The 14,714-nt window shown below is 39.0% G+C and overlaps 1 protein-coding gene across 7 annotated transcripts in view; it reads left to right on the top strand.

Moving 5' to 3' along the window:
• The window catches only part of RBM26 (RNA binding motif protein 26), a 112,130-nt gene that overhangs the window by 32,315 nt on the left and 65,101 nt on the right, over positions 1-14,714 (top strand). For all 7 annotated transcript variants that reach the window (XR_006277774.1, XR_006277773.1, XR_006277771.1 and 4 more), the window contains exons 8-12: positions 544-684; positions 1,100-1,240; positions 2,219-2,330; positions 3,001-3,160; positions 10,239-10,403. Coding sequence is in view for 1 of the 7 variants with exons in the window: in XM_038393981.2 (XP_038249909.1) it covers positions 544-684; positions 1,100-1,240; positions 2,219-2,330; positions 3,001-3,160; positions 10,239-10,403 (719 nt within the window). In the remaining 6 variants the exon portion in view is untranslated. The remainder of the gene's footprint in view (positions 1-543; positions 685-1,099; positions 1,241-2,218; positions 2,331-3,000; positions 3,161-10,238; positions 10,404-14,714) is intronic.

Here is a 14,714-nt window from a genome sequence, read left to right as displayed (position 1 = left end):
TTCAAAGATAACTTTTTTGATGTGTCTTTTTTTGCCAGATCCAATTTTAATACTAAAAATGAATGGATGGGCCAACATCATATTACCACCATCCTCACTGGCACTATAAACTGTTAGAATCCACCTAGCAGAGAAAAGCATGTGAATAGATTAATAAACTTCCAAATTTTGTCCCTCTGCAAGTGTTCATAAGGCCAAACATTCATTGCCAGCGCAGTATTTCTTCATGTACTGAGTCTTCCTAACATTATGTTGCACAAAAGAGAGAAGACAAGTTAGATCTTATAAATTCAGTAAAATAAAGCTTCTGTAGTCTGTATGGAACATAACAATTTGACTAGTCAAAAATTATTTTGACAGATACGAGGTACTGATTGCAGTTACGGTTACTATGTGCAATTCAATAGAATGTTTGAACTATTCTTAACCCCTTCTTGCAAACCTATTTCTTTGCAGATGTAGCTGGGGCCTTGGGTAGCTGAGACCATTATCAGGCAGATAAAAATATCAATGTAGTATTTTTCTTTATTTCTGGTTTGACAGGACCACCTCCTCCACTTCCACCTTTACAACCTGCTGGCATGGATGCTCCTCCAAACTCAGCAACCAGTTCCGTTCCTACTGTTGTTACAACTGGTATTCATCACCAGCCACCTCCTGCTCCACCCTCTCTCTTTGCAACAGGTGTAGTACTGACACTTTACTCTCAGTCAGAAATAACTTTCTAAATTCACTGCATTCTGTGTTTGCAAAATAGAATAACATTCATTGTTAATATAATCGTATGGTGGTACTTGATGTTATACTTTTTGTTTGGGAGGATAGGTTCTTACCTCTGAAGGTCACATTGTGATATTAGTTTGAAACCCCCTGCTTTTTATGTTAACTCTCTCCTGAAACTTTGCATTCAAGTTGTCAGGGTGGGAAGAATTTTTAAAATCTATTTTACAAAATCTTGACTTGGCTATTTGCTAGAGTGCTATAATTATACAATTGACTCTTCCATTTCTCATATTAATCTGAGAAAGCATTAAGCCATTGAGAACTTGATTTTTTATATCTGCAGGTAATTTTAACTAAACAATTTCTTTATTACCAGAAACATATGACACAGATGCCTATAATCCTGAAGCTCCAAGTATAACGAATACTTCAAGGCCCATGTACAGGCACCGAGTGCATGCCCAAAGGCCTAATTTGATAGGACTTACATCAGGTGATATGGATCTGCCCCCCAGAGGTATTGCAAAGATTTTCATACTAGTGTTCTTCGTATTCTTATGCAAATACAAATAGTGGTAACTAAATAGAATTATAACGTTAGAAATCATAGCAATATTATAAAGCTCTTTCTATTTTTCTACTAAAACCAGTTTATAAATAGATAAACTGTGAATAATCTAAACAACCTATTGAGATAATGTAGAGGTTTCACATTTTTTAGCTGTTATAAGTGTTCGCTTAATACATCGTGGGCCAAATTCAGATAATTGTACTCCATTTTATAACAAATAAAACAAGTAAACCATTATGTATGTGTCCACACGTAGGAAGGCACAATCCTGGCCCTAAAGATCTTACTGTCCAATAAGACAAGCGAATACAAAGAATGGGAGGTGATGGATACAATCCAAATTTAAATCTGTACGTTTGGTGTGGGGTTGGGGTGGGGCTTCCCAGTCTGTCTTCTCTTTCATAGTCACAAGTTCCACTCCCTCGCTAGTGCCTAGTTTTTTGGTTTTCAGTAGTGCCCCATTAGCCCCTTCTCCAATCATATGCTACCTCATGGTGTAATATAGGCTCCTACAAAAATAGTGGCAGGATCAGAGCAGTGCACAGAATACTGTGAACAGGATGGGTCCAGTCTGTGGCAGATGTCTTCTGCCTCATTTAGCCTTCGTACAAAAATTTCTCGAATAGAGGCAATATAGATGAGATTAGGTTCTTTATGTTACAGTGATAAACTGAGATTAAGAGGAAACTTCCTGTATGGGCAAGATGAAATCTTTCTTTAATTGTCAGTATGGGAATTAAACAAAATACTGGATTAGTTGAGATCACTAGTTTGAACAAATACAGCAGTTACGATCTAAAAATCAAAAGGCATCTTGTAATCTCAGAATGATAGTTAATAGTTATGAACAACAAAAGTCTTATGACAACAAAATGCACAGAAAATATAAATTAAAAATTAATGCAATCTCCCATTTACATACAGAAAAACCTCAGAATAAAAACAGTATGAGGATTGTGGTGGATTCTGAGTCCAGGAAAAGATCAATTGGTGCAGGAGATGGAGGAATTCCTACAAAGAAGGCTTGGTTTGACAAGTGAGTGCTCGTCATTAAAACTATGTTCAGTTTAATAATGCTATTGAAGTTTAGGGGAGTTCTTGTTTCCTGCTCTGAAATGAACTGGTTGGAATGTTCTTGGGCCTCTGAGGTAACCGTATATTCAGTAGGCCCTCAAGCTTGTACAGGTGGCGTAGAGGATCAAATATCTTTAAAAATGAGGTGATTTAACATGACTCATGTTAGAGGGATGAGACACTAATTGTGATAGCCCAGCATGAGTTTTCATTTTATTTCCCTTTAAGAATAACTGGCCTTTTAAAGGTGAGATAAAGTTAAGAGGTCTGAAAAGTTACTTGCCAAGTGGGATGCTCTTATTTACATATGTGATTTACATATCTGATTGATATTGTTTTGACTGAAGTATTGACTTGGGTAGATAAACATTGAAAACTTATCACTCTGCTATTTTTAGCCAACCTATCAACTTTTCCCCACATAAACAGTTCTTTAATGACAGGAGTGTATTAGTGTCAGATTCTTCATACATCAGTCAGGATTTTGATTTTTACAAACTTGGGAGTGAAAGAATTAGATTTACAATAGTTTGCATCTAGCCAACGATTCAAATTTTTTTAAACCACTTGTTGCTTAAAAGTTTATAAATTGTCTTGAATTCTGACTGACTTGATGTTCAATTTTATTGCAGGCAAAACTTTAACAGAACAAACAATCCAGGTTTCCAGAAGAAGGTGCAGTTTGGAAATGAGAATACAAAGCTTGAATTGAGGAAAGTTCCTCCAGAACTTAATAATATCAGCAAACTTAACGAGCACTTCTGCAAATTTGGAAACTTAGTCAACTTGCAGGTAAAAGCCACAAAATTCAGTGTTCTGTGATAACTTCTTGTATTAAAGGGACTCTCAAATGCGAAAAAAATAAGCGTGGGCTTTTTTTTTTTTTTTTGCTGCTTTATAAATAATGAAGGCCTAAAAGCTTTTGCATTTTTTCTGCCTATTTTTTTTTTACTTTCAAATTATTATTAATATAAAGTCTTGTCTTTTGTTTTTCATGGAAATCACCGTATAAGTTCACAGATCAAAAACGAGAGCTTCCTCAGTCCTTAAATGAAGGTTCCAGGGGTTTATATTTTAACTAAAATCTTCCCCCCCAGCTATTTTGTCTGGCACTTAAGATAAATAATTTAAAACTCTTAAAACCAAACAGTCCTTTCCCTCCTCAACTGTAATAATCCATGTATTTTCCCAACCTTCCACAGTTTTTCAGGATAAACGGAGTATACAAGACCTGGATTTCTCAACTTCCATAATTAAGTTATGGTTTCTTTTTGACATTGACACGTACACAGAAGACTGGTAGACTTTTTAACCAAGCATATTTAAAAATAGAAAATATGAACAATGGAGTGTAGATATGTGATGAATATTCAAGTACCGTCACATCAATTGCTTCTTAGAAATAGACATATGAAATATCAATCTTAACTTTGCTCTTGCACCCAGTTTCTCAAACTAGATCAGAGATGCTCACTGTTGCCCTCCATCATGTTTGACTGCACATTCAATGCATGGTACACAGACCATCCTTCAGTTAACCTGAGGTGCCAGATCTTTATATGTACAGACACTCCTTTGCCCCAACTTCACATTTTGAAGAGACCACAACATACTCTTTATCTTTTTATATACTGGTGCCATTTAGAAAAAATATTCTGCATCCACCTTTCTGCTATGAGCTAGACACCCTAGTCTACCCTCTCCATCCTCCCTATGCATACAGGAAACTCCACTATAACATACAGCTGCCTTTACCCTAACTCTCTCTTCCTTAAATCTTATACATCAGAGTACCGTAGTTTAAGCAAGTAGTATGATTAAGCAAGATGAATAACGCAAGTCTTTCTGGCTGCTCATGTTATTTCTGAAGGCTTTGGCTTTTATTCTTCAAGGAGTGCAAAATATATTACTAAGAACTAAAATCGAACTGGTTTTATATAGCCAAACTTCAAAACCAGGTAAAGAGATTGAGTTTCCACGTAATTCCTGTAATGACTATGTATAGAATCTTCCTTACTCTGAGGTAATCTCCCCTCAGCCTTCCCAGTGGCTACATTTGTTTTGTACATTTATTTAAAACTGTGTGAAATATTAGGGTATTTGACCGTTTAGCAACCTTCTTTGTTTTGTTCAGTTTCTTTAAACAATCTTTGGTATGCATACATTTACTTCAGCTTTCAGGTAAAATTGCTTCTTGACATTAAGGATGTTTTTGTTAATTTCCTTGTGGTTTTCAAAACATTGGGTCGGAGTAGAGTTCCGAACTTCTGCAATGTCCCTATCTCTTTGTGGCCTGCAGTATGTAGGAGCTCTGCATAATTCCTGGGTCCCACACTTCTCCTCGCCATGTGGTGCTTAGAAACTCTTATTTACATGCTTTGCTGGCTTTGTCTGGTCTCTGGAAACTTGTACAGCTCTTCAGGTTTTCTCAGGAGCCTGAATTCCTCCATCATTACAAGGATTCCACCTCTCCTTGCTCTGTATTTATATTTATAAAATATACCTATAGATATATGTGTATATAATGCACATCATTATGTTGGACAAGGCAGATTTTAAAACAATTCATTTTGTTAAAATTGACCTATGCATTGCATTTTACTATGTTTAGTTATATAAAATGTTTCTATATACGCTATTTGACAGCAAAAACTTCTAAAATTTCAAAATGTACCTTAAGCTAACTGTAATATAAATTGTTTGATCTATCAATTGCTTTTTTTTATGAGTGACTTAGACTTAGAATCTCCTATGCCTAGTGACACGTAAGGCAACCCAGTATTCCCACTCTTGTCCAGCGCAAGATGTTTGATTCCATCGTAAGTTGTCTCCATAATGGCAGCATTATTTCTGATTGTCCTGTGATTAGTCTGTCTTTGTCCTGCATGCTCTTTTCCATCCAGGTGGAATCCAGTGTAAGACTTGTGTTGTACTTCTGCCCCAGGGTAGCCTGATGACATGGCCAAACCACCGTAGCTGTCTAATTATTGAGAAGGGAGTCTACTGACACATGCAGCACAGCACTTCCACTTCGGTTTCACAGCCTCTCTGATAAATTCCCAAGATTCTTCTTAAGTAAAGCTGGTGGAATATATTCAGCTTTCTGTTGTGTACTTTCACAATCTGCCATGTTTTTGAGGCATACTGTACTGTCAAAAGAATAGTAACTTTGTATAATAACATTTTAATGTGTAGCTGTGTCATCTTACTCTCCAGATGTATGACAGACGAGAAAATTATCCATTACTTTACCAGTTCTTGCCTTCAGTTTTTTAGTGAGCTGGCCATTAGCAGATATTGTACTTCCAAGATTAACAGAAGTCATCAACTCTTGACAGTGCTCTCTCTTATCTCCATGGTCTTGGTCTTCTGCATACTGAATGAAGTCCCACATTAGCAGCTTCTGCTTTTATGCTCATTAACCATTCTTTTTATTCCATCCAAGTTTGTATCCAATATGACTACAGTAACTCCTCACTTAACGTTGCAGTTATGTTTCTGAAAAATGCCACTTTAAGCCAAACTGTGTTAATATTCCCATAAGAATTAATGGAAATAGGGCAGGGTTAGGTTCCAGGGAAATTATACCTTACTGCTAAATGATGAATTAGCACTTGGCTGAGCCCTCAAGGATTAACACATTGTTAATGTAGCCTCACACTCTACCAGGCAGCACTAATGGAGGGAGGAGACACAGCATGGCAGAGAGAGAGGTGGGTGTGTGTGTGTGTGTGTGTGAGACATGCATTGCCCCTCTAAGTATGCTGACCCCACTCTAAGTACATTGCCTTTTTAAGTAGATCAGCAAGTTGAGACAGCAGCTGCTGCCAGCAAGCTCCCTCAGTCCTGAGCCCTGTCATGTGTTCCTCCCTGCTCTGTGGAGATGCGGTACAGGGGGAAGGGGACACCGGACCATTAGCACCCTCCTCTCTCTCTCTCTCTCTCTCTCTCTCTCCCCCTCCCTCACTTCCCCGCCACAGCAAGCAGGAGGCTCCCGGGAGCAGCTCCAAGACAGAGGGCAGGAGCAATTGGGGGAGGGACAGCTGAACTGCCCAGCAATTGATAGCCTGCTGGGTGGCTGCCGCACAGGGAACTTAGGGGAGCTTATGCGGGGGCTGCCAGTCCACCCTGATTCCAAGCCCCCGCCCTCTAGCTCCAACAGGCTGCCCTTTCTGCAAGCAGTGGACAAAGCAGACAGCTGCCAAACAGTGTTAAAGGGAGCATTGCACAACTTTAAACAAGCATGTTCACTAATTGATCAGCGATGTAACGTTAACCAAGACATTAAATGAGGAGTTACTGTATATAATTTGTAAAATCTAAGTCTCGCAGCTTATCTCTCATCCAAACAATACCAGTGTCCTTGGCAGCAGCGGTTGCTGTTCTCATCACAAATTCTATGAGAGTGCACGGGAGCAACAGGGATAGTATGCAACCCTGCTGTACACCAGTAACAATTTTAAACTATTCTGTCTCCATTTGTCACACAAAGTTTTTACCAAATTAACAATCATTGCTGGAACTCCATAGTGTCTGAGTATCCTCTAGAGGGCTTTCTGTGGACATTATCAAATGCTTTAGTAAAATCAAAAGTTTAAAATAATCTTCTGGTATTCTAAATCTTTCTCAATTGCTCTTCTCAACGTGAAAATCTGGTCTGAACACAACCTACCAGATGGAAATCTAGCCTGTCCCTGAGTACTTTTTCAAAAGCAGTTTTCATCCTATTCAAAATGGTAGTGCAGAACAGTTCTTCGGATACTGATAAGAGTGGTACCTCTCTGCAGTTATCACAAATAAGCTAGGTTTCAGAGTAGCAGCCGTGTTAGTCTGTATTCGCAAAAAGAAAAGGAGTACTTGTGGCACCTTAGAGACTAACAAATTTATTAGAGCATAAGCTTTCGTGAGCTACAGCTCACTTCATCGGATGCATTTGGTGGAAAAAACAGAGGGGAGATTGATATACACACACAGAGAACATGAAACAATGGGTTTATCATACACACTGTAAGGAGAGTGATCACTTAAGATAAGCCATCACCAGCAGCGGGGGGGGGGGGGGGGAGGAAAACCTTTCATGGTGACAAGCAAGGTAAGCTATTTCCAGCAGTTAACAAGAATATCTGAGGAACAGTGGGGGGTGGGGTGGAGTGGGGGGGAGAAACATGGGGAAATAGTTTTACTTTGTGTAATGACTCATCCATTCCCAGGCTCTATTCAAGCCTAAGTTAATTGTATCCAGTTTGCAAATTAATTCCAATTCAGCAGTGTCTCGTTGGAGTCTGTTTTTGAAGCTTTTTTGTTGAAGGATAGCCACTCTTAGGTCTGTAATCGAGTGACCAGAGAGATTGAAGTGTTCTCCAACTGGTTTTTGAATGTTATAATTCTTGATATCTGATTTGTGTCCATTCATTCTTTTACGTAGAGACTGTCCAGTTTGACCAATGTACATGGCAGAGGGGCATTGCTGGCACATGATGGCATATATCACATTGGTAGATGCGCAGGTGAACGAGCCTCTGATAGTGTGGCTGATGCGATTAGGCCCTATGATGGTGTCCCCTGAATAGATATGTGGACAGAGTTGGCAACGGGCTTTGTTGCAAGGATAGGTTCCTGGGTTGGTGATTCTGTTGTGTGGTGTGTGGTTGCTGGTGAGTATTTGCTTCAGATTGGGGGGCTGTCTGTAAGCAAGGACTGGCCTGTCTCCCAAGATCTGTGAGAGTGATGGGTCGTCCTTCAGGATAGGTTGTAGATCCTTGATGATGCGTTGGAGAGGTTTTAGTTGGGGGCTGAAGGTGATGGCTAGTGGCGTTCTGTTATTTTCTTTGTTGGGCCTGTCCAGTAGTAGGTGACTTCTGGGTACTCTTTTGGCTCTGTCAATCTGTTTCTTCACTTCAGCAGGTGGGTATTGTAGTTGTAGGAATGCATGATAGAGATCTTGTAGGTGTTTGTCTCTGTCTGAGGGGTTGGAGCAAATGCGGTTATATCGTAGAGCTTGGCTGTAGACAATGGATCGTGTGGTATGATCTGGATGAAAGCTAGAGGCATGTAGGTAGGAATAGCGGTCAGTAGGTTTCCGATATAGGGTGGTGGTTATGTGACCATCGCTTATTAGCACCGTAGTGTCCAGGAAGTGGATCTCTTGTGTGGACATCATCCGATGAAGTGAGCTGTAGCTCACGAAAGTTTATGCTCCAATAAATTTTAGTCTCTAAGGTGCCACAAGTATTCCTTTTTTTTTTTTTTTCACAAATAAGCTAGTTGCCCTTTTTAAGGATTTGATAGATGACATATCTTCTCCAGTCTTCAGGACAGATCTCCTTTCCCCAAGCTATTCTATACAGCCTACCCATGTAATGCACTATAATTTCCTCTCCTGCTTTTAACATCATCTATCTTATAATCTGATGTTTTACCACTCTTCAGCTGGTTTATGACCTCAGTTACTTCCTCAAAGGCAATTACTTCTAGTGATATAGGTAAGTCTGCTATTTCTTCACTTCTTTGAGTGTGTTAGTGGTTCTAGGTGGATGAGCACAATCTGGAAATACTCCATTCAATCTGTTCACAAACCTTCCTCTCCAATTAGAATTGTACCATCTCGAGCTTTCATGATGCCACAACAGTTTGAGAATTGTGATGGCTGTTGTTTAGCTATTAGAAAAAGATTTTTAGAATACCCTGCCTTGTACACCACCTCGGTTTCTTTTGCTTCATTTTCCATCCATTTTCTTATCTGTTCTGGCTGATCTTTTAACTTCCTGGTCTTTGTCTGCATGCTCTTATTGCAGGATAGCTCTTTTACTACTGTCTCATATATTCTCTACTTTAGTTCTTTCATCTCTTCAACTAACCTCCATATGTTTTGGTTGGGCCCATTCTGCTTTCTTAGATCTTCTCACCTCCACTGTAGTCGTGGCTCCATCCACACTTGATTCTTGAAAAATTTGCCTATATAGTTTTTCCATACATAGTTTTCTGATTGTAACCATCATTATGAAGCTGCTACTGAGTAAGTTCTGTTATGCCAGAAGAGGGAATAATTATTAATTTTTCTCAGCTGTTTGGAAGGTACAGAAGATACAGGATTTTTTGCCAAGTGACAACTCACTGGTCTACATGTGTATATATACTGTGACCAATATATTGGTTTACTTTTATACTGCGATGTTGTGTATATATCTTGGGCATCACTAAGCTATATATACTGTAGAAACTTGGGGTATTTCAATTGTACGCTGGATATTTCAATTTAAAATACAAAAAAGCAATCTTGGAAGGTGTGATGGTGGTGAAGTTTTAATAATACGTTGGGAAGATGCTAATAAAATTTCTCTTAGGCTTGATTTGTTGCACATAGATTTGTAATTGACTGAAAAGAGAGCAAGCTTGTTATCCTTGAGTGTCCTCGCATACAATTATATATACAGAAACCACGTTAAATCAGAGTGCAGAATTATATGAACCCCATAATATTGTGTCCCATAAACTTAGTTTGTACTTTTTTTTTTTTTTAATATTTCAGTAGCAAGAGGCACTAATTTTCAGTAAGGACTATTTGTATATAAAGGTGTCTGGTTTAAAACTGGTGTGTTTTAATTTACAGGTATATAAGTGATCTCATATCTTTTCTTTGTCTCCCTGTCTTTAACAGCCAAACTGATTTCTGAAAACTGTAATATTAAAAATAAATCTTTTAAGTTTAAAGTTACGAATACCAAATACCTAACTGATATAGTGCATTTAAATTGGAAGCTTTTGAGTTCCTGAAAATAATGGTTTCATGGTAGTATTGACCGACATGTTAGTTTGAGTATGTTTTGTAGGAACTGCTGTGCAAGTTTGACTTTTCAATATGAAATCGTAGGTTGCCTATCATGGTGATCCAGAAGGTGCCCTTATCCAGTTTGCCACCCACGAAGAAGCAAAGAAAGCTATATCGAGCACAGAAGCAGTATTAAATAATCGCTTTATTAAAGTCTATTGGCATCGAGAAGGCAGTGCTCCACAAATGTCAGCTACCATGCAAAAGGTAAAGGAGTTAAGTCTGTGTACTGGAATTTTATCTAAATGTTGTTAAAATTGGTCATTGCAATTAAATTACTGGAATATAGACAAGACAGTTTAATAGTATAAATTTGAAAAGAACAATAACTACTAACACTAGTTGTAACTGATCTTATTCAGAAGTTTTATAATAGAGCCTTGCTTTTTTGGTCTCAGCTATAAGGTTCAAGAGCTGATTAGCAAAATACGAATTAAAGCTTACATAATGGTCTTACCTAAGTACTATTATGCGACTTGTGTAATATTTCAATCCATGTCATTTCTGTTCTTCTGAGATAAAGCAAGGATCTAAACTAGTGTCTGCTCTGCTAAATGACATAAATGTTTTTAGGTGACATAGCCTTTTTCTTGTAGCAAAGCCAAGAAAGGCAGTCTATTTATAATCTTGTTTTTATGAGAGATTATATCTGTTCTGCTAAACACCCCCCAAGACCTTATTTTCCCTGCCCTCTTTCCTGATGTACATGCTCACTCCTGTAGGAAAGTGTGGTGGAATGCACTTCTGTACAGAGGTGCTCCTGTAGGAATTTAGGAGTGTACACTCTCTGTAGGAAGGGAGTACATCAGACGTGTGCTTTGAGAGAACATGGGATTTGGAGGGAAGTGATGGGGAGGGATACTTCACTTTTTATGGATCCCCTGAGTTCCACAGATATGGGGAAAAATAAAAGGAGGACTTGTGGCACCTTAGAGACTAACAAATTTATTTGAGCATAAGCTTTCATGTGCTATAGCTCAGTTCATTGGATGGGGAGAACTCAGTGAGATTTAGGATTCTCCTTGGTGATAACTCACAAGCCTTATTAGGTTGTTAATCACCAGGTGAGCCAATGTTTGGCTTGATGGGAGGCGTGATCAGCCTAATAAGGATTCTACTATGCCTTGCAGATTGGGGATGGAGTGTCTGCCAACTAGTCTCTCCTAGGTGGTTATGGGGTCTTAGAAGCTCCCCTCCAACCTCAGATTTTTGTACTCTTTAATCTGGACCTCAGGACCATGAATATCTGTATCTTCTGTTTATCTGAATTAATATCTGGTCTCATATCTGCAATTTGTATCAGAACAAATATTCACTTTTACAAAATGCAGATTTTTAGCAAGATTTCTGATGCCTCCAGATTCTGTGGTGGTTTTTTTCCTGTAACTGTGTGTGGTCCACAATTTTTTCCATATATGAAAAAAGCACTTTTGAATTAAAAATAAGTGGTTTGTTTTTCAATGACCTGTTGTCTTGTAAATTGTCCTGGCAGCAACTCCTGTGCCACTCAGCCTCCTGTGCCCACAGGAAGAAATGCTACTGATGATAAAGATGGTTTTCATAGATTCATAGATACTAAGGTCAGAAGGGACCATTCTGATCATCTAGTCCGACCTCCTGCACAGCGCAGGCCACAGAATCTCACCCACCCACTCCTACAAAAAACCTCACCTATGTCTGAGCTATTGAAGTCCTTAAATCATGGTTTAAAGACTTCAAGGAGCAGAGAAGCCTCTCTCAAGTCACCCATGCCCCATGCTACAGAGGAAGGCGAAAAACCTCCAGAGCCTCTTCCAATCTGCCCTGGAGGAAAATTCTTTCCCGACCCCAAATATGGCGATCAGCTAAACCCTGAGCATATGGGCAAGATTCACCAGCCAGATACTACAGAAAATTGTTTCCTGGGTAACTCAGATCCCATCCATCTAATATCCCATCTCAGGGGATTTGGCCTATTTACCCTGAATATTTAAAGATCAATTACTTACCAAAATCCCATTTTCCCATCACACCATCTCCTCCATAAACTTATCGAGTAGAATCTTAAAACCAGATAGATCTTTTGCCCCCACTGCTTCCCTTGGAAGGCTATTCCAAAACTTCACTCCTCTGATGGTTAGAAACCTTCGTCTAATTTCAAGTCTAAACTTCCTGGTGGCCAGTTTATACCCATTTGTTCTTGTGTTCACATTGGTGCTGAGCTGAAATAATTCCTCTCCCTCTCCTGTATTTATCCCTCTGATATATTCAGAGAGAGCAATCATATCTCCCCTCAACCTTCTTTTAGTTAGGCTAAACAAGCCAAGCTCCTTGAGTCTCCTTTCAGAAGACAAGTTTTCCATTCCTCGGATCATCCTAGTAGCCCTTCTCTGTACCTGCTCCAATTTGAATTCATCCTTTTTAAACATGGGAGACCAGAACTGCACACAGTATTCTAGGTGAGGTCTCACCAGTGCCTTGTATAATGGTACTAAAACCTCCTTATCCCTACTGGAAATGCCTCTCCTGATGCATCCCAAAGCCGCATTAGCTTTTTTCACAGCCATATCACGTTGGCAGCTCATAGTCACCTATGATCAATACTCCAAGGTCCTTCTCCTCTTCAGTTACTTCTAATTGATGCGTCCCCAACTTAAAACTAAAATTCTTGTTGTTAATCCCTAAATGCATAACCTTACACTTCTCACTATTAAATTTCATCCTATTACTATTACTCCAGTTTACAAGGTCATCCAGATCCTCTTGTATAATATCCCGATCCTTCTCTGAATTGGCAATACCTCCCAGCTTTGTATCATCTGCAAACTTTATTAGCACACTCCCACTTTCTGTGCCAAGGTCAGTAATAAAAAGATTAAATAAGATTGGTCCCAAAACCGATCCCTGAGGAGCTCCACTGGTAACCTCCCTCCAGCCTGACAGTTCTCCTTTCAGTACGACCCGTTGTAGTCTCCCCTTTAACCAATTCCTTTTCCACCTTTTGATGTTCATATTGATCCCCATCTTCTCCAATTTAACTAATAATTCCCCATGTGGCACGGTATCAAATGCCTTACTGAAATCTAGGTAAATTAGATCCACTGCATTTCCTTTATCTAAAAAATCTGTTACCTTTTCAAAAAAAGGAGATTAGGTTGGTTTGGCACGATCTACCTTTTGTAAAACCATGTTGTATTTTGTCCCATTTACCATTGACTTCAATGTCCTTAACTAATTTCTCCTTCAAAATTTTTTCCAGGACCTTGCATACTTCAGATGTCAAACTAACTGGCCTGTAGTTACCTGAGTCACTTTTTTTCCCTTTCTTAAAAATAGGAACTGTATTAGAAATTCTCCAATCATTTGGTACTACTCCTGAGTTTACAGATTCATTAAACATTCTTGCTAATGGACTTGCAATTTCAGGTGCCAATTCCTTTAATATTCTTGGATGAAGATTATCTGGGCCCCCCGATTTAGTCCCATTAAGCTGTTTCAGTTTTGCCTCTACCTCAGATATGGCAATATCTACCTCCATATCCTCATTCCCATTTGTCATGCTACCATTATCCCTAAGATCCTCTTTAGCCTTATTAAAGACTGAGGCAAAGTATTTGTTTAGATATTGGGCTATGCCTAGATTACCTTTAACCTCCACTCCATCCTCAGTGTTTAGCGGCCCCACTTCTTCTTTCTTAGTTTTCTTCTTATTTATATGTCTATAGAACCTTTTACTATTGGTTTTAATTCCCTTTGCAAGGTCCAACTTGACTTTTAGCCTGTCGCACTTTATCCCTACATGTTCTGACCTCAATTAGGTAGCTTTCCTTGCTGATCTCTCCCATCTTTCACTCCCTGTATGCTTTCTACTTCTTCTTAATCACCTCTCTAAGATGCTTGGTCATCTAGCTTGGTCTACAACTTCTTCCTATGAATTTTTTCCCCTTTCTTGGGATACAGGCTTCCGATAGCTTCTGCAGCTTTGATTTAAAGTAATCCCAGACCTCCTCCACCTTTAGATCCATAAGTTCTTCAGTCCAATCCACTTCCCTAACTAATTTCCTTAATTTTTGAAAGTCAAACCTTTTGAAATCAAAAACTCTAGTTGCAGATTTATTTTTGTTAATCCTTCCATTTAGTTTGAACTGAATTAGCTCATGATCACTTGAGCCAAGATTGTCCCCTAGAAGCATTACTTCTATGAGGTCCTCGCTACTCACCAAAATTAAAACTAAAATGGCATCCCCTTTAGTCGGTTCAGCAACTACTTGATGAAGGAATCCATCAGCTATTGCATCTAGGAAAATCTGAGCCCTATTATTATTACTAGCACTGGTCCTCCAGTCCATATCTGGGAAGTTAAAGTCTCCCATGATCACGCAGTTTCCATTAGTATTTACTTTATTAAAAACATTAAAAAGGGCTCTATCCATATCCAGATTAGATCGCGGAGGTCTATAGCACACCCCAAGCACTATCGTAGGGGAGACTCTACTAGTTTTCTTCCCCAATGTAATTTTTGCCCAGATGGACTCTGTC

Source organism: Dermochelys coriacea, chromosome 1 (genome assembly GCF_009764565.3).
Source record: "Dermochelys coriacea isolate rDerCor1 chromosome 1, rDerCor1.pri.v4, whole genome shotgun sequence".
NCBI lineage: Eukaryota > Metazoa > Chordata > Testudines > Dermochelyidae > Dermochelys > Dermochelys coriacea.
Note: the sequence above shows the minus strand (reverse complement) of the source record. Positions and strands in the feature narration are given on the sequence as shown.